Here is a 24,350-nt window from a genome sequence, read left to right as displayed (position 1 = left end):
GGAAGGCGATCGAGGACTTGAATTTGCAAAACGCCCAGCTTTGAGAGTCATGCTGGTCTTGCTATTAAAGGAGGAATATGACGTTGAGACTCCAAAAAATAAAAGGGGTCCCTGCCAAAAGAATGACCCTACTTGTGGATTAAGCAGCCTTTGAATGCTCCACTGAGGCACGGTGAAACCCTTAGCCCAAGGGCAGCGCAGACTGGACGCGTGAATTCTGGTCGCACAAGGAGCTGATCCCGGCACAGGAGGAGGCCATTGTCATTGCAGGGGGTGCTCTGAAGAGGTGTGTTCAAACATGGAGTAACATACCAAGCAGACACTGGTTGTTGTCAGCTTCTTTTACAGATAAAACGTAGTATACCCTTTGTCACCAGCAGTGTTGTCAGTTCAAATTAATTTGAATTTTCAGAGCCCCTCATAGCCTCAGTTGGTTTATCACCCCTGTAAAACCTAATTTCAATTTTTTCAGTCTTCCAGCTGAGCGTTTACTGTGTTGCCAAGTGAACGCTCATCATACTTAATTGCCATCATACTTAATGCTAGTGTCAGTGTTGAAGGACTCATCAAAATCGTAGCTGATCAGCTTGTACAGTCTACTCCCGTTAATACGAAGTTCACGGGGACGCCAAAAAACTTCCAATTAAGCAGGAGGCACCAAAAAAATTATCTTTATTTGCAGTGAAATCACGTCAGATCACGAGAAACAGTCCGTAACCTTTCGCTGCTTCTGCTTAGTGAATCGTGCAGCAGACTATAGATATGCTTAAATGCTGCCGCCGAGTTACTTTCTGCAGCGAAAAAGCGCTCCACAACACCGAGGCCCGCCGCTGCATCGGCAGCCCTTGGTCGCGGCTCATCTTCGATGTTGTCGTCCACGTCACTCTCGTCAAGAGATTCGCTGGGCCGAACAATCTGCAGAATTTCGCAGTCCGTAAGAGCCCCGCACGTTTCGACTTCACTGTCCGCAGCGACAAAGTCTTCGAAGGGAACGCCACCCAGAGCAGCGCCAAAATCGGCGCTGTTGAGCTCGCCTGTTTGTTCTTCCCCCGATGTAGTACAAGGAGAGGCATCTTCCGAAGCAGCTGCCACAAAGCCGCAAACCCTGAAGCAGTTCGCAACCGTCTCTTTTCTGACGCGATCCCACGCTCGCGCTAGCATGTGAATGGCGCTAAGCAAACTCACCTCGTACTGTGAGGAGTTGTCCATGCACAAAGTCATGCGCTCAAGCAGATGCTTCCTGTAGAGGACCTTCACATTTTTTATTATGCCCTGGTCCATGGGCTGCAGGACAGACGTTGTATTCGCAGGCAAGAATGCAAGGCGTATAGCGCTCAAGGTCGGCACATGAATGTGCGCACTGCACTGGCCCACAAGAAAGAGCACTTTCCGGTTGGACGGCACAAATTTTCGATCCAGCTTCATCAGCCAATCTTTGAATAAATCTGAGGTCATCCACGCCTTTCTATTCAACGCGTAGTCGACAGGAAGTGTCTTCACACCTTTAAAGCACCTTGGTTTGGCGGCCTTCCCCACCACAAGCAGGCGACATTTTTCTGTGCCAGTCATATTGGCCGCGAGAAGCACAGACACCCTCTCCTTGCTCCGTTTGCCCCCGGCACAGTCGTCGGCTTTAAAAGTCTTCCCGGGCAGAAGCCGGTAAAAGAGAGCAGTCTCGTCTGCATTAAATATGTTTTTCGGTTCGTACTCGGCCAAGTACTCGGGGAGCTTCTCTCATCTTTCCATGTCGAGCATGTTTCCGCGTTTACAAACACCCTCTCACCGCAGACGCTCTTGAACACCAGGTCGTGGCGATCCTTAAATCGTGTGAGCCATCCATCAGACGAGGCAAACTCTTCAATCCCCAACATTGTTGCGAGTGATTGGGCTTTCGCTGCGACGATCTCACTGCTGAGAGGAAGTTTGTTATTGCGTGCTTCCCTAATCCATACCAGCAGGGCCTTCTCAAGCTCTGGATGGGCGCCTGTGCGCATTCGTTTCCGTGACATCTTGAATGTGTCGTGCTCAAACGCATCCAGGATTGAACGTTTCTTCTTAATAAAGTTGGAAAGGGTGTTAGGCTTAATGCCATACTTCCGACCGATGTCTTGCTTGGCGGTGCCTCCCTTTTCAACTTCTCTCAAAATCTCCACTTTCGTCGCCAAGTCAAGCGTGCAATAATTTCCACGAGTCGTCATGACTGGTAGAACTGCTGCATGCCAAGTCAAAACAACAGTCCAAATTGCACTCGACGAGATCCTCCTTGACGTGGAACCAACCGCAGAACGAACGAGAGAGAGACTGGTCGCAGCAAAGAAATGAGCCTAGTGACGCTGTCGCATCGCGACTTGTCAGCACGCGCTAAGCCTAATCTCACCACTTCGAGTTTAGCGGCGCTGCGGGCGCTTACGATGGCATCGGTGTATCTTTTTCGTTTCAAAGCGGTTGTGCTGACAACCGTGATAATATCAAAATGGTAATCGCCGTGATTCTCGATTGAAAAATAACTTCTAATTAAACGACACTCTAAGCTTTCCAACTTGGAATTATTGAGCGATATTTTCATAGAATTACATATAAAACAGTCGGGACCACCACATCTCTTGTAATTAACCGAAAATTCCAATTAAGCGGCTTCGAATTATCGGGAGTCGACTGTATTCCTTCAAGTCCAGGAATTGTGTCTCAGCTTAAAATGTCTTCCTAATGTAGTTGTTTATTGTGTGTTTCAGTAGGGGTCCACTTTGCAAGCATGGGCTAACCTCAACTGGGGAAGCTTTGGGGAGGTTTTATACCTGAGACAAACTTTCACTTGTGCTACTGTACATAACCAAAAGTGCTTTTTTGTCTGCCAGGTTCTTGAACCAAAATGTGTGAAAAAAAAAGGAATTGTGTCAGCTTTTGCTGATACTATCCATTTTTTTTTCTTTTGTGGAAAAATTGAGAATAGGGTTGACCACTACATTTTGATGCTTTTTGTGCAAAATTAAAGAAGGGCAAATAGTGACTGTAAATGAGGTGATGTTGTTGGTGTAAATATTTGCTGGGGGAACATTCTGGCCTTATTTTGGTGTTTAATGACATGATTAGATTCACCTGTGTTGCTGGTGTTAAATTTTCTGTGAGTGTGCTTAGTAGTCATGCGTGATTTTGGTATTCCTCCAGCTAAGGGGACATGCTGCCAAGAGCCTGGGGAGTGTGAAGTCTTTCTTGTGTTGTTGGTGATGCGCAGGTGGCGGGCAAGAGTTGGCTGGGGGGCATATTTGGGAAGCTGCTTCCCAGGGGCCCCAACCAGATGATCCTGCCCGATGATAAGGACCCTGATGTGCGTATTCGGCCTTGCTTGCCTGCTTCTTGTTGTGGGTGTGGCATTGCAGTTGGCATCTGCTCGTGTGTAAGCTTCCTCAGTCCCATCGACATTTTTTCACTCCCAGTTATGGTCAAAGGAATTGGTCAGACTATGCAAATGTTACTCCACCTTGCGCACACAACAAAGGCAGGGGACAGTGTTTAGCCCCCCCTGGGATGGCAGGTATGCTGGAGGATATCCACAGCGCCAACGGGAGATGCCTGCCGCAGGTGTTCCCCAGAGCAGCAGGTTGGCACCAGGTTGATTCCCAGCTTGGGGAGATGTCAGCCAAGTTCTTGAAGCGCTGCTTATCTCCGTCCCATGAAAGAAGTGGCAGTTTTTTCACAAAACGTCAGTATGGGAAACAGGGGCCCATCAGATGAAGTTGGAGGCTCTTATTTTCAACCAGCCACTGTGAAAGGCAGGGTGAATAATCTCAGAGGATGAGCTCTGCTGCTGTGTGCCAGACATCCATACCACATAAGGATGGGCTGCCATCATTTTGAAGCAAATAATATATGCGTGTATAAGAATATATGTTATAAATGTAGACATTCACGCAACATGAACCAAGGATTTAATAAAAATGGCTCACCGGAGCTGGGTGAAACCGTAGGCGTTTCCCGTCATGTGGCCCTCCTCAGAGTATTTTTTAATTCCGCTTAATTAGTTCATTAGCTAAGATTAATTATGCGAATTTGCTATTATTCACTTTAGGGTCACGCATGTTCACTAAGTTGTAGAGAGGGTTAAGAAAGAACCGATCCAGTTTTTTGCAGCAACATACCTCCTACGTGGTCCTTTCTTTAGGCGTTTAAAGAAAGCCCGCGAATTATAAAAAAATCCATGTGTCTGATCTCGTGCGCTACCATATTCCATCGCTCCCAACCATGTTCCAAACAAACGAAACGTGTGCGCTGACCGTGCCCAAGTGAGCGGCCACCACTCAGCTCTTGGAATGCACTGCTTTCCCTTCCTTTTTTTTTTGGTTTTGCCCATGTTCAATGGAAGCCCCATCTGAATGGGCGGTTGATGGGTGCACTTTCAAGACGGTGAACTTGGGACTACAGTACGGTTTCATATTTCGCGGGCTTTCTTTAAATGCTGGGAAAAAGGACCACATAAAAGATATATTGCTGCAAAAAACTGGATCAGTTGTTTAGCAACCCCCTCTCGAGCTTAACTCTTTCATTACCACGGGAAAACAACCATTTTTCATATGTCTCAGACAAAAATTTTTGTTAGAAAAAGTGTGATAGATAAAATTATATAAAATGCATAACAATAATTGAGATAGAGTGCACTTTGTAATGAAATTTATTTGAACACATATTCTGCTTGAAATGCTGTGAAAAAAAAAATCAGTAAACAACAAAAAATAAAAAAAGAACAAAAGTTTTGTGTTTATATGACAATAACTTTCCAAACACTTGTACTAAAAAAATTCTAGAAATTACAAAACAATTCAAATTCTTTCTAAAACATGGCATTAAAGTTTGAAAATTATAACTTGGATAGTTTTCGAGCTAGAATTTTTTTTCTTTATGCCTCTTGAAAAGGCTCGTTTTAGAGTGCCCTTGATATGATTTTTACAGTCCAACAAAAAAAAAATTGCAAGTGTAATGTTATGCGCCAAACGAAAGCTTGGTAAGCGTGCTTTAAAAAATACAAATCAAAACTTATTTAATTTACGTCAAAAATTGAAAAAAATAATAAAACACAACAAAGTATAGGTGCGATATTGCGATATATAGCATGCGACAAGTATAGCTGCGATGTAGCTGCAGAATCGAAATCCGAAGTTACAACATCTTCGTCCGAGTCACTGCTGCTCGGAGGATCTTCAAAATCAGCTGCAGAGGCTGAAGAATCACGTGCAGCGGGACTCTTCCGAGCGCGCGAATCGCCCGACCTCGACGCGACGCCATCCTCATCGCGTATTATGTCGCAATAAGCCTATGCTCCAAGGGCACTTCAAGAATGCACGACCGGCGGGGAAATTACAAACTAGGCCGAAAATGGAACTAACCGTCTCAACAACAAACCAGATGCGGCCGCACAAGCGGACAGGAAAAAGAAAGCGAAACTATCAGGCCAACGTTCCGGGATCGGTTTGCGCAGTTACAGCGTCTGAACCAAAATCCGACAATGCAAAATCATCACCAGAGACTCTGCTACTCGTAGCATAGATAATAATTGCAGTCAACGCAGTAGAATTGCGCACAGCAAGGTTTTTCCGAGCGCGCGCCGTCCGCGCGCCCGATGCCATGCAGGAGCGTCCGTGCCGTACCCTCCGCTTCAAGGGCGTTTCAAAAATTTGCGCGTCACGGGAAAATTGCACTCTACGCAGAAACCGAAACTGTAGTCTTTGAAGAACAACTTAGATGGTGCCGCATCACCGTAACGGCTATAATGAGGAGCTTCGGTTCGCACAAACAGACCGGAATGAGGAATCTGAACGCACAGGCGAGCGTTCTGGGCTCTCGTTGCCCAGTTTGAGCTTCGAAACAATACCTGACGATACAGCATCGTCGTGAGGGTCCGTGCTAATTGATACATCAAAAATATGTGGTGCAAATGCAGCGGAATTGAGTGGAACGGGTTTTTTTCGAGCGAGCGCCTTTCCCGTTGATGACTGCTTGTTCGGAGCGCCCGACGCCGCACCCCAACTTCAAGCGCGTCTCAAAAATTGCCGCTTTTTGGCAAAAATATAAACTAAACAGGAAGTTGAAGTGCAATGTGCGAACAACAAACCGAATGACTCAGCAAGTCCGTAGCGGCCGCGGTCGCGCTGCCGTAGCGCTTCGAATTTGATCAACGGTGATCGAAGCACAGTGGCGTGGTAACGAAAGAGGTAATGAAGCACACGCGACTCTAAATTAAATATTAAAAATTTTGCCTAAGGAATCTTAGCTGATTAACTAATTAAGGGGAATTTCAGAAATGTTCTGAGGAGCGCCACATGATGGGGGAAAAAATATGCATTCGGTTTCAACCAGTTTTAATCCTTGGTTCAAGTTACGTGAAACACCCTGTATATACAGTCGACGACCGAAAATTCGTACGCCTGATTTTTCGGACATGCTTGATTATTCGGACTTTTTCGCGGCACCGCGACATGGCCCATAGAGCCAATGTGTAAGAGCGCTTGAAATTTCGGACGCACCGCAACTGACCACTCGATTTTTCGGACCTCATTCGCACTCGCCGCCAGTACCCAAGCCGCCATATAGTGTGTACAGTGGAACCTCATTAATTCAGACTGCAGGAGATATCGAAAACTTGATCAAACAAAACGAAATTGAAGCTTAAAGGGAGCCTCTTGCGACGCTGAAATTCTGCGCGAGTTGGCACATTGCGCTCACGTGTTTTCGAATTCGTATGAATGTTTTCCGCCGCACGAACTTGAACCGTAGTCTGAGTTCACGGAACTCATCTGTGCCGAGTCTTTAGTCCCGAACACGGAACACGAATACGATCGCGGAGCGCTTGATCGCGGAGGCTACGCGCACGCCGTGGCCTCCGCGATCGAAGCGCGCTTCGGGCGCGCCGCCGGATCTTATCGCGGCCGCGATCTGCTCCGGCGCTGCGCCGTTCGCGGAGGCCACGCACGCGCACCGGAGCTTCCAAGTGCCGTCTATGGATGGCGCCGTGATCATTATCATCAACATTTTTCTCGGTCGCGATTTTCCGCTGTTCACATCGGCATCAGTATCGCCAGCTCCAGCCTTTCGTGGCGTGTTAGCATGCGTGTTAGCGCGTTCGCCGTGATAGTGGCTTTCGCGTGCTGCCGCCTAGCTTCACGGTTTTAGCGCGTTGGCAAGCACCTTAAGCTACACGGCTGGGAGTTAGCTCTCGAACGCGGTCGGTAAGCGTGCGGCGGGCAGGAAATTCGACGTGGCCGAGAAGTGCGTCCGATGATGGTGCAACCAAAAGAGAAACACAAGCTGCAAAAAGCGCGCTTTCTGAGTCAAGCCGTGCGAGTTTCCTGAACTGGAAGAAGAGCTGCTCCTCTGTGTGATGGAATTTCGGAACAACGGCTACGCGTTGACAGCGGACATGCTGCGCGGCTTCTTTCGGCATGAGCGTGCACCAGAGCGCAGCACCAGCTCAGGAGTCTAAATACTTCGCGAGTGACGATTGAACGTAGAATAAATGTCGCTCATTCCCTGGTTGGTGTGTTTTTACTTAAAAAATTTTTTTTTTTCGCATATCGCGTGTATGGGCCGCACCCCGAAAATTGGCCCTCGAATCTGGAAAAAAAAAAGTGCGGCCCTTATACGCGTTTATACGGTATTTCGCGCGGCGAAATATAGTCATGAGGAGCTTTAGAATGTATGCAATATAATTAGCCGCTTTCTCCGGCATAGTGGTAATAAGTTCGTGATTTTTTCGGTGAAATTTGATTTTCCGGACTGCCCGATTTTTCTGTCGTTTTCGCGGTCCCTAGAGAGTCCGAAAAATCGGTCGTCGACTGTACATATAGTTTTATATAACTGTCTTGGTTAACCCTAAACAAGAAGTCTGCATCTTCACTGAGGAGCCAGTAATGCCTCGTATGAGCTGTCAGGCTCTTGTGCACAATTTTGTCTTGATGGTGCATCTATAAACTGGCAGTCATTATCTATTGGCATATCCTTACTCCCGCCTCATTAGGAAAGTGTGTTGAATGTGGCAATTCTTTTAATGAAGTTTGACTGTAGGCATGTCATCAAGACACTTGTATGCCTCGTACTTGCATCTGTCTCAGAAATTGCCCTGTCATAGTGTTTCTCAAACCATGCTGTGCTGGCACTCTGTAGTGGCCAAAGTACGCCCTACGGCACCACCGAGCAGATGGGCACACCTGCAATTGGTCAAAGATTGAGTGCTGTGTGTGCATGTCTGTGGCCAGAGCGGCCTGCTCAGCAGTAGATGCTGCTGCAGATTGTGTGGGACGAGCAGAGGAAGTGCTGGGTGGACAAGAATGCTGCCCCTGGTGACGCCGACATCCGGTCCGCAGCTCCGCCAACGGACTCCACTTTGGGTTGTGAGTGCTGCCTTTCTTGTTGCACTCTGGCCAGGGCTGCTAGGCCCTGCTATTCTTTTCTGGCATCGCCGGTGAAAAGGGGATCCTAATGGTGGAGAACTAACACGCCCAGCACATATTGCAAATTGTACCTTAATAGTTACACTTCTGAATGAAACAAGCAGCAGAGTTGTGAGTGCCAAAAACACAAAAAAAAGTATACGGCAAAAACAAGGAATTACCGGCTGCACTGAGCCAGAACTTGATTAGAGGAAAACTGGAGTATACAAACGGTTTCACAACTTTATAGCTGTCATTATTCCAAGTTTCAGCTATGAGGAAAAATTACTGCACTTTCCATGGCCGGTCAAGTCAGGGGCCATGACTGTGGTGCCACTGTGAAGAGCAACTAGGGGTGAAGATGTGAAGCAGAGGTAGACTTCACAGGTACTTCACATAACGTTTGATCTTTGTTCCTCCCTTGTTCTCTGATAGCCGAGCTTGCAGTTTCTTCTTTTTTCCGTTTTTTTTTTTGTTGGTGATGAATGGATTCTATGGGAGGATCGGGGGCGTGGACTTCTTTTGAATAAGCGCTTTGTATGTCTTTCCTTTTCTGTCGTCCTTGTCCTTTTGAGCGCTTTCACTGTCAAGATGGACTTCTTTTACCTCATCATGCCAGAAGGTTTCTTGAATGAGCTGCTCCCTGAAAGCCAGCTGATCAAATTTGGCATGTTAGGAGAGCTCTAGAACATCAGGATGGATGAAGTAAGTTTTATTGATGTGGTTCAAAAGCCAGGACACTTTCCAAGTCTTGCCAATAGATGCTGCCGCCACTGAATCCTCCGGGTCCGCTATGTAAAAAAACAAAAAAAAAACGAAAAAGCAATTTCGGGAAATGATTTTTTGATTGCAGAAGACCAGAATAGATTACTCCTGCATTTCAATAGAGATGTAGTCATGCAAGGTCAACAATTCCCATGTATATGATGATTCCAATGAACTTTAGCATCTCCGAAGGATGCACCTCTTTCCATGAGCTGTCACGGTGAGCGTATGTTTTTCTGTCCAGAATCTTCATCCATGCATACTTTTTAGTGTTTTCGCACACGGTCTTCACCACTTCCGCTGTGAAGGACGTCAAAAAAAAAGTGACAGGTCGAGCGAATCTTAGAGTGCCACTCCGCAGCGATGTGCCGATATGGACACCTAGCTGTCGTCTTGGTTGAAAAATGCGACGCGACCTTGAGCGTTTGGCAAACTGTCTTCGCCATGCGGTGTGAAGACCCTGAAGCACAAAAATAAACCACTGTCATCAATTACAAACCGTATGCACTGCAGAAAACACACAGCAAATGGAAACACAACTTACATGCAAGTATGCGCTGACGTTCCAGGCGCCCGACACGAAGTCTCGCTGTCGAAACCGAAATCCGACGTTTGTACATTGTTGCCTGACTAATAACCGCTGCTATCGTCACAAAAAACGAAACCGAAACCAGCCGACGTGCTCGGTGTCAGCTTTCGCTTTCGAGGAGCGCGCGGCGATGTGGACGCCATTTTCTCCGGCTGACGCTGCTGCGGCCGTTCAAAGTATTATTTTTCACGGCACCCCCTCATGTCAAAATACTAAAACCAAGGCTGCAATCGAAAGAGCAGTTTTTGAGCTTGTGGGGTTTAAAATAGGGGGAGATAAATCCGTTCTCCCTGTCTAAACGCGGCTGACCCGGTTCAAAATCGCTCGGACCCCACCCCGGGGTCGCGTATGCTACCGAGCGCACGGCGACCACGGCGGGCCTTGCTCTGCGGGAACAAAGGAACGACACACTGGCTGACACAAACAAGGCATTTATTGCTACAACAACAATAACGCCAGCTAGCAACAAAATACACTGAGGAATCGATGTCCGACTCACCAGCACGGTTACGAGCGAATGTTCGCCCATGGTAGGGCAAGAGGGAAAAACTCCGAGGCCGGACGGGACGAGCTGAGGGGAACATGTTTCCACACGAGGTCGCCGCCGGCGAAGAGCGGAGCGGAACGCGAAGCGTCCGCGTCCTTTCCCGGTCCCAAGGAGAAGAGAGCCCGTCGCTCCCCGCGCGCGCGCAGCAAAACGCCATCCGTGGCACTGGTGTCGCTGCGACGCGAGCGCCCTCCCCTGTTAGAGTAACACAACTGAGAAGGGTGCGTTGCGGGGGAGCTAACCACAGTAGGGGGTGCAATGCGGGAAAGTGAACACAGGGGACGAATGCGTCCCCACGTCCCCCCAGCCTTAAATAGACCCCCGCGCCTGCAAGTTACATGCTATGGAGGAGTCTCCTGGTCTTCATGCACTTGAGGCAGGTCTTGCAGCGGAGGTCACGCCGACAGCGTGCAAGCAGTCTTCCGCGGTATTCCGAAGGCGGCGTGAAGGTCTCCGCTGGGACGACTCGCATGGCCTGCGGACTATGTGTCCACAGGCCCGCGAAGAGGAGGGCCGGTTGACCACTGCAGGCCAGGATCCTGCAGTAGTTGCCACGGTAACAGCAGCCGGAGGTGGCTGCTGTCGTCTCGCCACGGCTGCCCCGGATGGATGCGGCGAACAGGATACAGGCCGCTCCGCCGCAGCAGGCGGCAGCGAGACGATGTGCACAGGACAGCAAGCCTGAACATCATGCTCGGAGAAAAGTGTGTGTGCTGGTGCGACCGCCCTAGAGCCAAGAAAGATTTTTTGCCTTTTTATTCGGCCCAGTCAAAAACTGTTAAGAGGGCTATTGCGACCCTTTCTCTGGAATCCGCACTTGCTAAGTCGTGCCCTCACATGATGCAAGAGAGCTTTCGGGGCGAGGTAGAAAGACTGCGAAAAGCAGGGTTTCCTTATCACGTGTTGACAGCTGTGACCGAGGCACTCCTACAGAAATTCAAGGGAAGGCAGAAAAAGACACGCAGAAAAGAAAGACCCGGGAACGCCAAACCAGTGGTTATGCCATACATCCACAAGGTGTCCCATAACCTAAAAAGGGTGGGCAACAAGTGCGGCGTCCCGATGGTGTTCTCTGCGCCTTGTAAACTGGCCAAGATGTGCCCTAAAGTCAGCAGTAGTCGCCCTGCAACAGCCGGCTGTGGAACAAAACACGCTAAGCCTTTTGTCCGGTGTGCCACGGGTGTGGTCTATGAGATCCCCCTTTCTTGTGGCAAAGTGTACGTTGGCCAGACAGGGCGTTGTGTTAACGAACATGCCAGGGAACATCAACGAAGTTTGGGATGCATGAATCTACCCACCCATTGCCGTTCTTGCAAGGACCAAAATGATGAGAAGTGTGAGCCACGGCTTGGCAGAATCAAAATTCTAAGCAGGAGCAAAGATAGATTAGCTCGGGAATTATCCAAAGCATTTTTCATCAAGGCAAAAGGCGACATGTGTGTCAGCACCACTTCTGTCTCCCTGCATGCCAGCGAATTCAGATTGCTTAAAAATAAGGGACGAAATGCGTGCCGCCCACATTAATCTACCTTTGCTGTCATCTTTGTCATCTTGGCCTTTCCTTTTGTGGTCTGTCGCAGATGCGCATGCACTCACGGTCGCCTTTTCTTGTATGTACTACGAAAAACGTGCTCATAAACATAGTTGGAGTCAGCGCCCGTCCTGTCATGTCCTCTGTGTATTCGTCCTAAAAGTTAGCGCTGCTTAAATTTTAACGAAAGAAAACAGCAAGGCTCAGTTAGTGATTTTATACTAGATTCGACGTGACCAAGCAAGCAAGAAAGCAAATGAGCAAAGCAAAGCACAATAAAGCAAAGCAAGCAAGCATCGAAGCTCTTCATATGTGGCATCTCGTTTAATCGTAGCTAAGCGATTAAACTGATGCACTACTCCCCGACTGATGCACTAGCTCTCCAATCAGATCTAACAGAACTAACTGAATGGTGTTCAACGTGGCAGATGGATATCAATGTCAGCAAAACTAAGCATGTAAGATTCTCTAGCGTAGCAGAAACATCACAGAATAATTACCGGTTAAATAATAGTGGAATTGACTCCGTGTCGTGTATAAAATATCTGGGAGTGTTTTTCAGTCAGAACTTAACCTGGGATGCTCACATTGAATACATAACTAATAAAGCCTTTAAAAAAATTGGTCTCTTGAAACGCCGTCTACCCCTTGCGAACGCTGAAACACGGCACAGCGCTTATACAACGCTTATCAGGTCGTCTGTTGAATACGCTTCTGTTGTATGGAACCCCTCCCACGCGATTCTTACAAATGCTCTAGAAGCAGTACAAAATAAAGCCGTCAGATTCATACTGTCATCCTACTCACGTCATCAAAGCGTATCAGCAATGAAGCAAGCCATCAATCTTCAACCTCTTGCTACACGTAGAAAGTTCGCCCGGTTGTCATTATTTCACACCTTATACTATAGCGAAACGCCGTTCTCCCGAAATCATATCTTTCCTGCGCCTCATTGTTCAGCTCGCCTGGATCATGCGCATAAGGTACGTCCGATTTTCGCTCGCACACTAAAATATCAGAAGTCACCGCTAGTTTTGTCAATTAATGAATGGAACTTATTGCCATCCAGCATTGTCGGCCATACTGAATTATCATCGTTTCAAACAGCTTTACTAACATTTTTGAACACAGAAAATGCGTCATAGAGTGCTAGATGATTTACCGTGTCCATGACTTTTTGGCGGTCCTTTTTTTTGCTTTGCCATTTCTTGTGTGCTGAACAGCTCCGGAGCCTCTTTTGTGTGCCATTGTATTTTTAGTTACTTATTTTGCCCTAATTATCACTCACTTGTTTGAACGTGTTGAATTTTGCGGTTTCAATGTGTTATACTGCACTTAACCAAATGTTACCCAAACTCTGCCTTCTGTATATTTACCATCATTTGTTATGAGTTGATTTGTTATGTGTGCTTTATTTTAATCATTCCCCCCCTATGTAATGCCCTCTTCTGGGTCTTTAGGGTAAATAAATAAATAAAATAAATAAAATGAAAGCTTTCGACAGCATTCAACGTTCTGATTTCGGATGCAAATTTCAGAGAGAAATGAATGCCAACCAAGTTTTTGCAAAAAAACACCATGTTTCGCAACCTTACTCGGTATCTTCATCAAGTTGTGGCAGCGGGCGAGTTGCAGCTAGCTTGGCTTTTAAACACACATATAGTTGGCAACTACTTCACTGAACCTAAACTGCATATCTAGGAAGGGCGAACGTTTCCGAGGCAGCGATTAATATTTTCTGGCATTTGCTGAACGCTCCACGAGTGAAGCAGCAGCCTTGTACGCGTATTTGGCTTGGTTTCCAGCGCACAATGATTGCGTCACTATCCTGTGGTCACCTGCCTCGCGGCGCTTGGCCACTGCGCTTCGCTCATTTTGACATGAACTTTGTGCTGCTTCATCGTTTCCTTGAAATACTTTCTTTACCGAATCTACAACGCCGGGTACTGAGAACAGGATTTTTTGTACACAGCGCTTTCGTACTTTTCTTTAGGATGACGCTCTTTCGGGCGAGCCAGGAGGCGTCAGGTGGTGTTAATTGACTTTAGTATTGTTCGCATCCTTTCCTTTCCGAGAATACGAGCCGAGGTTGTACTGGCACCTTTTACGCGTGGTCTGCATACGTGTCTTTCACGCTGGTGTATGCTTGTGCTTGGCGTAGAATATTTGCTTGCGTCTTTCTTGGTTTAAGGTGATACATGGAACTAACAAACTGCAGTATACTTTTCTTTGGAGGTCTGTAAAAAAATAGTCGCCATATTCGCTTTTACAGCCCCAGGGAAAGCTGCGATCTGCACTCAACGCAGTGCCGGATCCGCATCGGCAGCTTCTCCAGTCCTCAAAGTGTCGTCACGACCTCTTTGACCAATCACAGGCGGCGGTGCGCCGCTCGATGTGCCCCGCGGCACAGGCCGCATTTTTCAGCTGAAAAAGGCAATTAGCGCTTGTTTTTGCCTTATTTGGATGCGATATTCCAGTATACAGCATGAAAAACTATACGACGCCGCTGCGAGCCTGATTTTCAAAAAAAGTGCTTCAGTTTCCCTTTAAAGCAACGGACAACTTTCCAAGCTCTCCACCATGTCAGTCGGGGAAACCCCAGTCTCAATAACTCCACACCGTTTCTTGAACAGTGTCCGAAGCAGACTTTGTCTGCCTCACTGAGGAAGAAATCCTTGAGGGTCTCAGTGACCAGAATGTACCGTATAATGCGGAATATAGGTCGAGGCGGAATATAGGTCGACCCCCTTACCTTGAAGCAAAAAAGTCAACATAAAAATTATGAGGCACAAAACTTGGTTTTATTCACTGGTGTCACCAGACTCGTAGCCTCCTCGTTCGTCCAAGCTGCCTGAGCTCTCGTCCGAAGACGACTGCTTCGCGCTGCCTGCCTCCCACAGCAGGTCGTCCTCGGTACCGTCCAATGAGTTGCTACATTTCTTGAATGCCCGCACCACCATATCGTCGGGCAGCGAGGGGCGGCCTGCGCAACTGGCCGGTGGGAGGGTTGTCGCCCGCCATCCACTGATTGTAGAGTTCACGGTCTTTGAAGGACTTATTCAGCACGACGTCCAGGGGCTGAAGTGTTGAAGTCATGCCCCCCAGAATGACAACGAGCTCCGTCCTCCCCGCGTCTTCTCTGAGACGCCAAAGTGTTGCTGGGCGGACATGTTCCCATGCTCTTCGGCGAATTCGATAACTTTTTTTTTAAACGCCGCGGTGAATTGACGTCGAGTACTGGTACTCATTTTGTGGGCTGTCACGAAAATAATACGTTACAATGCCAAGAACGATTACCGCTGTCAGCGTTTATCCGCGTTGGTTGACAAAGAGGAAGGAAAGAATCGTCAGCATGGAAGCGATAACGATGCGGATGCCAAAATGTCCGCGGCTTGCACATGTTGCAAGACGACTATTCAGTTTGTGCCAAAGGCCGGTATATAAGTCGAGGGGTGACCTTTTGGTAATATTTTCAGAAAAAACCTCGACCTATATTCCGCACTGTACAGTAGCAAATGTGCATCGCATTAAAATAAGGAAAGACGACAAAGAAATCCTGACGAAACATATAGTTCTGACATTCAACTCCAGCACCCTTCCAGAGTCCATTGAAGCAGGCTACTTGAAAATAAATGTATGGCATTACGTTCCAAATCCACGAAGGTGCTTCAACTGTCAAAGATATGGACATGGGTCACAGAGCTGCCGTGGCCACATAACTTGTGCTAAATGCACTTCAAAAGACCATGCCCCTGAGAACTGTGAAGGAGCAGCAGTTTGCATCCCACATATTCTAGGTCATGTCCCTCTTGGAAGGCTGAGAAAGAGATCGTCACAATTAAATCACTTTCAGCGAAGCGAGACAACTCTACCAAGCGAAGAACACCTTCACGTTCTCCACAAAAACCAAATCTGCCCAGGCCACTGCGTGTGGCAGGGCCATTCCAGGCATCTCCAAAGCAGGGAGTGCCGGCCCACGAGTCGGCCGGGGGAGGCTCGACACCAACACATCCGCGGTCCTCCTCTGGCGAGGTGATGGATACAACTCCCGGAGCAAAGAAAAGACAGAACCCCAGTAACGGGCCGAGAACAGTAAATTCCCTCCATTCCATAACCTCCCAAACACACAGACATGACATTTGTGGTTCAGTGGAACTGTAGAGGAATGTTGAGCAACTACAGTGACATAACACATATTCTAGGGTCAATCATGCCTCTGGCTTTATGTCTTCAGGAGACCAATCTTGGTCCACAACATGCAAATATCTTAAAAGGTTACAAAACTTTTAGGCATGATCGCGAGCATGCAAATAGACTCTCGGGAGGCGTCGCAGTCGTCATTGAAAGCGGCGTCCCGGCTCAAGAAATCAAACTGAAAACAAAACTTGAGGCAGTTGCGGTTAGCGTCATCAGCTACAAAACCATAACAATATGTTCTGTATACAGTCGACGACCGAAAATTCGGACGCCTGATTTTTCGGACATGCTTGATTATTCGGACTTTTTCGCGGCACCGCGACATGGCCCGTAGAGCCAATGTGTAAGAGCGCTTGAAATTTCGGACGCACCGCAACTGACCACTCGATTTTTTGGACCTCGTTCGCACTCGCCGCCAGTACCCAAGCCGCCATATAATGTGTACAGTGGAACCTCATTAATTCAGACTGCAGGAGATATCGAAAACTTGATCAAACAAAACGAAATTCAAGCTTAAAGGGAGCCTCTTGCGACGCTGAAATTCTGCGCGAGTCGGCACATTGCGCTCGCGTGTTTTCGAATTCGTACTGTCCTTGAATGTCTTCCGCCGCACGAACTTGAACCGTAGTCTGAGTTCACGGAACTCATCTGTGCCGAGTCTTTAGTCCCGAACACGGAACGCGAATACGATCGCGGAGCGCTTGATCGCGGAGGCTACGCGCACGCCGTAGCCTCCGCGATCGAAGCGCGCTTCGGGCGCGCCGGATCTCATCGCGGCCGCGATCTGCTCCGGCGCTGCAAAAAGCGCGCTTTCCGAGTCAAGCCGTGCGAGTTTCCTGAACTGGAAGAAGAGCTGCTCCTCTATGTGATGGAATTTCGGAACAACGGCTACGCATTAACAGCGGACATGCTGCGCGGCTTCTTTTGGCATGAGCGTGCACCAGAGCGCGGCACCAGCTCAGGAGTCTAAATACTTCGCGAGTGACGATTGAACGTAGAATAAATGTCGCTCATTCCCTGGTTGGTGTGTTTTTACTTAAAAAAATTTTTTTTTTCGCATATCGCGTGTATGGGCAGCACCCCGAAAATTGGCCCTCGAATCTGGAAAAAAAAAGTGCGGCCCTTATACGCGTTTATACGGTATTTCGCGCGGCGAAATATAGTCATGAGGAGCTTTAGAATGTGTGAAATACAATTGGCCGCTTTCTCCGGCATAGTGGAAATAAGTTCGCGATTTTTTCGGTGAAATTTGATTTTCCGGACTGCCCGATTTTGCGGTCGTTTTCGCGGTCCCTAGAGAGTCCGAAAAATCGGTCGTCGACTGTATCTTCCCCCACACATCACAATAACATGCCAAGATCTAGAAGGCCTGATCGATGAACTGCCGGAGCCATTTCTGGTAGTTGGCGATTTTAACGCTCACTCTCCGTTTTAGGGAAGCGAACACTGTGACTCTAGGGGCCAAACAATCGAAGATTTTATACTTTCAAATAATGTCTCTCTTTTAAATACGGGAAAAACCACATATTGTTGCCCAAGCTCAGACAAAATGAGCTTTCTCGATCTGGCCTTCGCATCACCATTACTTTTTAACGATTTTAAATGGGATGTTTTAAATGACCCCCTTGGCAGTGATCATTTACCTACTGTCATCAGGCTCTCATCGTCTACTCCAATCATCCCCACAAGACCACGGCGCTGGAAAATTCACCTCGCCGACTGGTCACTTTTTACAAGAAATGCCACTCTGGAAAATGAATTTTGTGACCACCTCAGCACAGATGAAATTAATGAGAAGTTTACTGAATGCACAATATCGGCCGCAACACTCGCTATACCACAAACAACAGGACTTGCACAAAAGAAACACAAAGTGTGGTGGACACAAGAATGCACATTAGCAAAAAAAACAGCAAAACAAAGCCTGGAGCGCTGTCCATCGATATCCCACTGCAAGAAGGCAAAAGCCAGAGCGCGGTATGTGCGAAGAAATGCAGAGAAAACCTCTAGGCAGAAATATGTCTCCTCAATAAACAGTTCAATAACATCAAAGAAAATTCACTGGTGACCATACCCCTTTCACACTTCCGCTCTTGACAGCACCCGGGACACAAACATCGTTAGAAGAACAGGCCAACATATTGGGCGAGCATTGTGCTGAGATCTCAAGCTCATCCAACTACACAAACACACTCCAGAAGCACAAAGCAGTAGTGGAAAAACAAAAATTCCCATCTGGAGCAGGTATGCATGAAGATTACAACCAGCCTCTCACACTGCAAGAATTAAGTGAGGTATTATCTTCTGGAAAAAAGACAGCACCAGGACCAGACAATGTGCATTACGCTATGCTTGCACATCTCTCCGAGGCTGCTGTAGAGGCACTGTTGAAATTCTTTAATAAAATATGGGTAACTGGGAAAGTACCTGACGAGTGGAAAAAAGCAGTCATAATACCTTTTTTGAAACCAGGAAAACCACCAACAAGTCCTAGCAGTTACAGACCAATATCCCTCACCAGCTGCATTGCCAAATCTTTCAAAAGTGTAATAAACATTAGACTGACCTTCGTACTTGAATCTCGGCAACTATTAGACGTACACCAATGTGGGTTCAAGAAAGCATGCTCGAGCACAGATCACCTTGTCCACCTATAAAACACCATTCGGGAGGCGTTCATCCACAAGTAGCACTTCTTTGACCTGGAGAAGGCCTACGGTACCACGTAGAGGTTCGGCGTCCTCCGTGATCTAGCACAGCGGCAGGGTGCTGAACTGCTTCAACGACTTCCTGGCCAACCAAACGTTCAGAGGCCACCTAGGCACAACTTTCTCGAGGAATTTCTACCAAGAGAACGGCGTACCCCAGGGGTGCATTCTAAGCACGACACTCTTCATAGTAAAAATGAATTCCTTAGCTAAAGTAATACCCAAGTCCATAATGTATTCAGTCTATGTAGATGACCTACAAATAGCATGCACGTCCTCCAGTATATCAACCTGTGAGAGACAAATACAAATCACACTAAATAAACTAGGTTCTTGGGCAGACAGAAATGGATTTAAATTTTCCCCTCAAAAAACAGTTGCTGTCCTGTTCTCATTGTGATGAGGCCTACAGGTCGAACCCAATCTATACCTGAACCGAACCGCGCTACCAACGAACACAAATATTTAGGCGTAACTTTCGACAAGAAACTCACATTTCTACCACACATTAACAACCTTAAAAAAAAAGCTTCTCAAGCCCTCAGTATCTTAAAAGTGCTCTCACGGAAACGGTGGGGGTCTGATAGAGCAAGCCTTTTACAAATATATCGCCCTCTGGTGCGCTCCAAGCTGGACTACGGTACGGGTGCATAGTATATGGTTCGGCAAGAGCATCTTACTTAAAAAGATTAGACCCCATTCATAATCTTGGTTTGCGCCTATCATCTGGAGCATACAGAACATCACCACTAGCCAGCCTTTACGTTGAATCTAATGAGCCCGCTCTTGAGGATCGAAGAATCGTCCTTACATGCACATACGTCTTAAAAATCCTTTCTCTTCCGAAACATGTCTGCCATCCAGTGGTCACCAAGTGCCCATCTAAAAGATTATTCATCAACAAACCACATTCTATCAGGCCATTACTACTGCGCTTTGAAGATAAATGCGAAGAGCTAACTGTACTAGATGCCCTACCGAATATTGCACAAAGGAATGAATATTTGCCACCATGGTACAGCCTGCCTTCAGTATGCGACTTCACAATGACACATTTAGATAAAAAGCAAACACCAAACGAGTACATATTACAGGAATTCTTTGCACTGCAAGAAAAGTATGCCACCTACTTTGAGTTTTGTACCGATGGCTCAGAAACAGAAAGTCATGTTGGAAGTGCAGTAATCCAAGAAAAAAATAAACAGATAATGCGACTATACCAGAATGCACATCGGTTTTTACTGCTGAGTGTTATGCCATCTTTGTAGCTGTAGAAAAAATAGTGAGAGAGAACATCAAAAAGAGCATCATAATAGCACTGCACTCCAGGAATGCTGCTCAACCCATAATAGGAAACATCATACATAACATAGTTAAGATCACAAAACAAAAGCATAACATTAAGTTCTGCTGGGTTCCTAGCCATGTTGGAATTGTGGGCAATGAGAAAGCAGATGTATGCGCTGCACAAGCCCGGAATGGTCAAATAAAACAAGTGAGCATACCGCACAGGGATTGCTTAAAGTTTATCTACAGTAAACTCAGAAATAAGTGGCAGGCAGCATGGGAAGAGCACGCAAAAAACAAATTACATTCTATTAAGCCCATTTTAGGGGAATGGCAATCATGTAGGCATCAAGAACGTTTTACCGAAGTTATTTTATGTCGGCTCCACATTGGACACACCCACCTCATGCACAACTTTGTGCTAACCAAACAAAACAAACCTCTCTGTGAAATGTGTGGTGCTGAACTCACAGTGAACGACATTTTAATTTCATGTATAAAACTAGAAGAACTAAGAAAGAAATATTTTACAACATTTTACAGGGAAAGCATCCCATTACACCCCATGTTACTTTTAGGTGATCGAGCACTGGTTGACTTCTCATGTATTTTTAGGTTTCCCAAGGAAGCCAGCGTTTTAAACAAACTCTAAGTATAAAAAGCTTCACCCTTAACAAAAACTCCAACCTTGGCGCATCATAGCCTCAGTTGCCAATAAAATCAATATAACTCATCATCTGTTTGGAGATGGCCACCATGTGGCACTGTCATCCGCAGCAGTCTGCTTTCAACCATAGTTTTGATAAAATCTATTACCGTATTTACTCGCATAATGATCGCACTTTTTTTTAAAAAAACTGACGCAAATTTAGGGGTGTGATCATTATGCGGGGTAAATTTTTAACAAAATTTTTCAGCCCCGAAAATGTTGCAGGTCAGACTACCCTTGTCACCTGGGCGCGCACCCGCAGTTACGCCGCTAAATGCGGTTATCGGCTTATCGCGAACCGAGCTCGGCGATCTCGGCTTACGTCGTTAACCGAGAAGATAAGAGTGCGAAAAGCGCACGAGCTGGCCCGCTTCAACAACGTATTTTCTTCGCACTAAATCACGTTCCAAGAGCAACGCACCAAAATAGGCAGTGTGTAGCATGAGCAGCGGAGCTGTGCGACGGCGCTTTTATGCAGCCTTCGATCTCATCCGATGGCGCAGCAACAGCTACAACAGCAACGTCCTGCGGCGCTCAAGCTACGCATTTTACCGTCTTTACCCCGAAAAATGTCCAGTCCCTGCTGCATCATTAAAGTAGGCCACAAATTCGGAATGCTCTCAGCACCAGATTCTGCGAGCTTACCGCAATGATGCCGCCCGCGAGCGCGGCGGACGGCGGCGCTCTGTACTCCCTAGTCCTCGCTAGGCCTAACTTGTTTCGTATCGAAGCCATGCGCTTTTGAACTGACCAACGCTAGAATGAATGCTCTACTTATAATGCTGGCTTACTGATAACCGAATTGTTTCATATTAAAAGAAATATATACGATCCATTTCAGCGACGCCTTAGCAGTGGAGCTGGTGTGCAAGCAGATCGGGTCACTCACGCTGCAATGGCGGCAGCTGCTACACAGCTGCGAACGTAAAACTAGCTTGTATCGCAGCTATTACTCCTACCAGCAACTCGGTACAGGCCAGCGATCCTCAAGGAGGATTCTTTTTTGACGTTCCCGTATCCCAGGGCTTATTATTTACGAGAGCAATAAAGTTTAGCCGGATCACCGCGTCACTTCGTTGCACCGCAACGCAGAACGGTGGCGAGCCTCGCGACAACGGCGAACCGTGATTCGAGATTACCACAGATAAGTTTGGTATCCGCGATTAAGCATAAGTGCATTTAGACTGCCCGTGTGACTGCAGGTCAGCCAACAGGCGGCTGCTGCTGCAATGCTGACAGAGCAAGATGGTCATCTGCACGTGCCATCTGTCAGGCAGATGGCAAGTACGATAATCTTCGGCTAGACTCGACATCGTCGACAAATTGCAGCGGCAAGTTCGAGGTGTGATCATTACACAGGAAATAAAAAAAATTGAATTTTGCCAACAAAATTCGGGGGTGCGATCATTACGCGAGTGCGATCATTATGCGAGTAAATACGGTACTCGCCTAATGATCACACTTTTTTTTAATTGACGCAAATTTAAGGGCGCGATCATTACGCGGGGTAAATTTTCTACGGAAAATTTTTGAGCACCGAAAACGCAAACAAGTTGCAGGTGAGACCCTTGTCACACGGGCGCACTTAACCGCAGTATTCGCTGTGGTTACTGCTGTCCACACAGCGGAACAATCTGTCGTATCGCAAGCCGAGCTTCACAACCTCGGTTTATGTCATTAACCGAGAAGGTGGCGGTGTCTATGGACAAAAAGCGCTCGTAGGCGTCCAAGTGCGAAAAGCGCACGAGCTGGCCTGCTTCAAGAACACACTTTCTTCGCACTAACTCACGTTCCAAGAGCAACGCATCAGAATGGGCAGTGTGTAGAGTGCCATGCAATGGCGCTTTTGTGCAGCCTTCAATCTTGTTCGAAGGCGCAGCAACATCGCGCAGAGCCCAAGCTACACATTTTACTGCCTTTACGTCGGAAAATGCCCGGTCCCTGCCACAGCGTTAAAGTAGGCGACACATTCGCAACGCTCGCAGCACCGAATTCCGCGAGCTTACCGCAATGGTGTTGCCCGCAAGCGCAGCGGACGACAGCATTCTCGTGTGCTACTCCCTAGTCGTTGCTAGGCCTAACTTGTTTCGTATCAAAGTCACTGCGGACAGCGCTTTTGAGTTGACCAATGCCATACTAAATGGTCTACTTATGGCACTGCCTTACTGCCATAACCTCATTGTTTCATATTAAAAGAAAAGTGTATAATCAATTTCAGCGACCCCTTAGCAGCAGAGCTGGCATGCAAGCAGATTGGGTCAGTTGCGCTGCAACGGCAGCAGCTGCTACGCGGCTGCGAAAACTAGCTTGTATTGCAGTTATTACTCCTACCAGCAACTTGGTACAAGGAGGATTCATTTTTGACACTCCCGTATTGCAGGGCTTATTATTTACGAGAACAACAGAGTACAGCACGGTTTTCTGACGCTGGTGCCAGGGATCCGCCTTGTGGGGACGCGCTTTCTTGTCCCCTATGGTTCACTTCCCCGCAGTGCACCCTCAACTCGTCCCCTTTACCCTTTAGTTAGCTTCCCCGCGATGCACCCTCCTTAGTCGTGTTACTTTGACTGACAAGGGAGGGCGCTGGCGTCACAGCGACACCAGCGCCACGGATGGCGTGTTTAGTAGAGCAGAACGCTGGGCCAGTTGTTGTAGCAACACATTCAGGAAAACTTTGTGCAGATTAACACAGGACGGAGGGCACACACACACGAGCGCAATACTTGCAACTGTATTCTCAGAAACGATACATCGCCTTAAGGAGCAGAAAGGGTGCAAGCGTACGATATCCAGTGCAACATGTGTGGGAGCACATTGGTGCAGCAAATATAGCATCAGTGATAGGCACTAGACAATTCAAACTCAGTGGAAATGCCCAAAAAACCAGGAACAAGGAAGTAGGTTATCAATCGCGAAGAAAATCAATTTCTTTTTTGAGAAGGGCTACCGATGCCTTACTCACGCAGCCTTCCGTAGCAGATATCTCAAGGGCCTCCACAATTTCCCGGGCCAGCCTATCGGAAGCTCTCCCCATAACAACTGTAGAACGGAGGAGAGGACGGCATTGCTGCTTCTTCTTCTTATTCCTGTCTATGTAGTGTTTGCATTTAAGGCAATGCAATGACAGGTTCGAGCCGCCATTTGAGCCCAGTGTATTGGCATGCTCTCTGGGCCTGTCATTTAGACAGCACCCTGTCTGGCCTATGTACACAGACCTGCAGCTGAGACCTTATACACCAGTGCAGGGCGCAAACTGTGTTTGGTGACACATTTATTCTTCATTGCTCTCTTCCCCTGGCACCTGCTAGTCGTGGCGCACAGGGCGAGACAATTTCAAAGGAGCTGTACAAACAACATCAACTCCGAACTTGTTGGCCACCCTTTTGACATTGTGCGATAGCTTGTTCACACATGGGAGGACTTGAAGAGGCCTTTTTTCTCTTGCCAGCGTGAGGTGAGGAACATCCGAAGGCCCTCTCAAGCCTTCTAAATTGTCTAAGCAGTGACTCCGCTACAGAACCTTATATTGATTTCGGGAATCCAGCTCGCTCCAAACGTTCAACCTGGTGGTCAAAACTGGATTTGACCCTGTGCGTGTGT

General features: G+C 47.4%; 1 protein-coding gene across 14 annotated transcripts in view; it reads left to right on the top strand.

Annotated features, from left to right (window-relative positions):
* Positions 1–24,350, top strand: part of LOC149326047 (uncharacterized) — a 264,379-nt gene that overhangs the window by 223,781 nt on the left and 16,248 nt on the right. For 10 of the 14 annotated variants that reach the window (XR_016286186.1, XM_089562999.1, XM_089562993.1 and 7 more), the window contains 2 exons: positions 3,233–3,325; positions 8,276–8,378. The exons of 2 other annotated variants lie outside the window; for them this stretch is intronic. Coding sequence is in view for 10 of the 12 variants with exons in the window: in XM_089562999.1 (XP_089419125.1) it covers positions 3,233–3,325; positions 8,276–8,378 (196 nt within the window). In the remaining 2 variants the exon portion in view is untranslated. The remainder of the gene's footprint in view (positions 1–3,232; positions 3,326–8,275; positions 8,379–24,350) is intronic. 2 more of the 14 variants (XR_016286187.1, XM_089562994.1) reach the window with 1 other exon arrangement.

The sequence above is a fragment of the Amblyomma mixtum genome, chromosome 10 (assembly GCF_055824585.1).
Source record: "Amblyomma mixtum isolate Tamu chromosome 10, ASM5582458v1, whole genome shotgun sequence".
In the NCBI taxonomy this organism is placed as follows: domain Eukaryota; kingdom Metazoa; phylum Arthropoda; class Arachnida; order Ixodida; family Ixodidae; genus Amblyomma; species Amblyomma mixtum.
The sequence above is the reverse complement of the archived record's forward strand: the minus strand, read 5'-3'. Positions and strand labels throughout refer to the sequence as shown.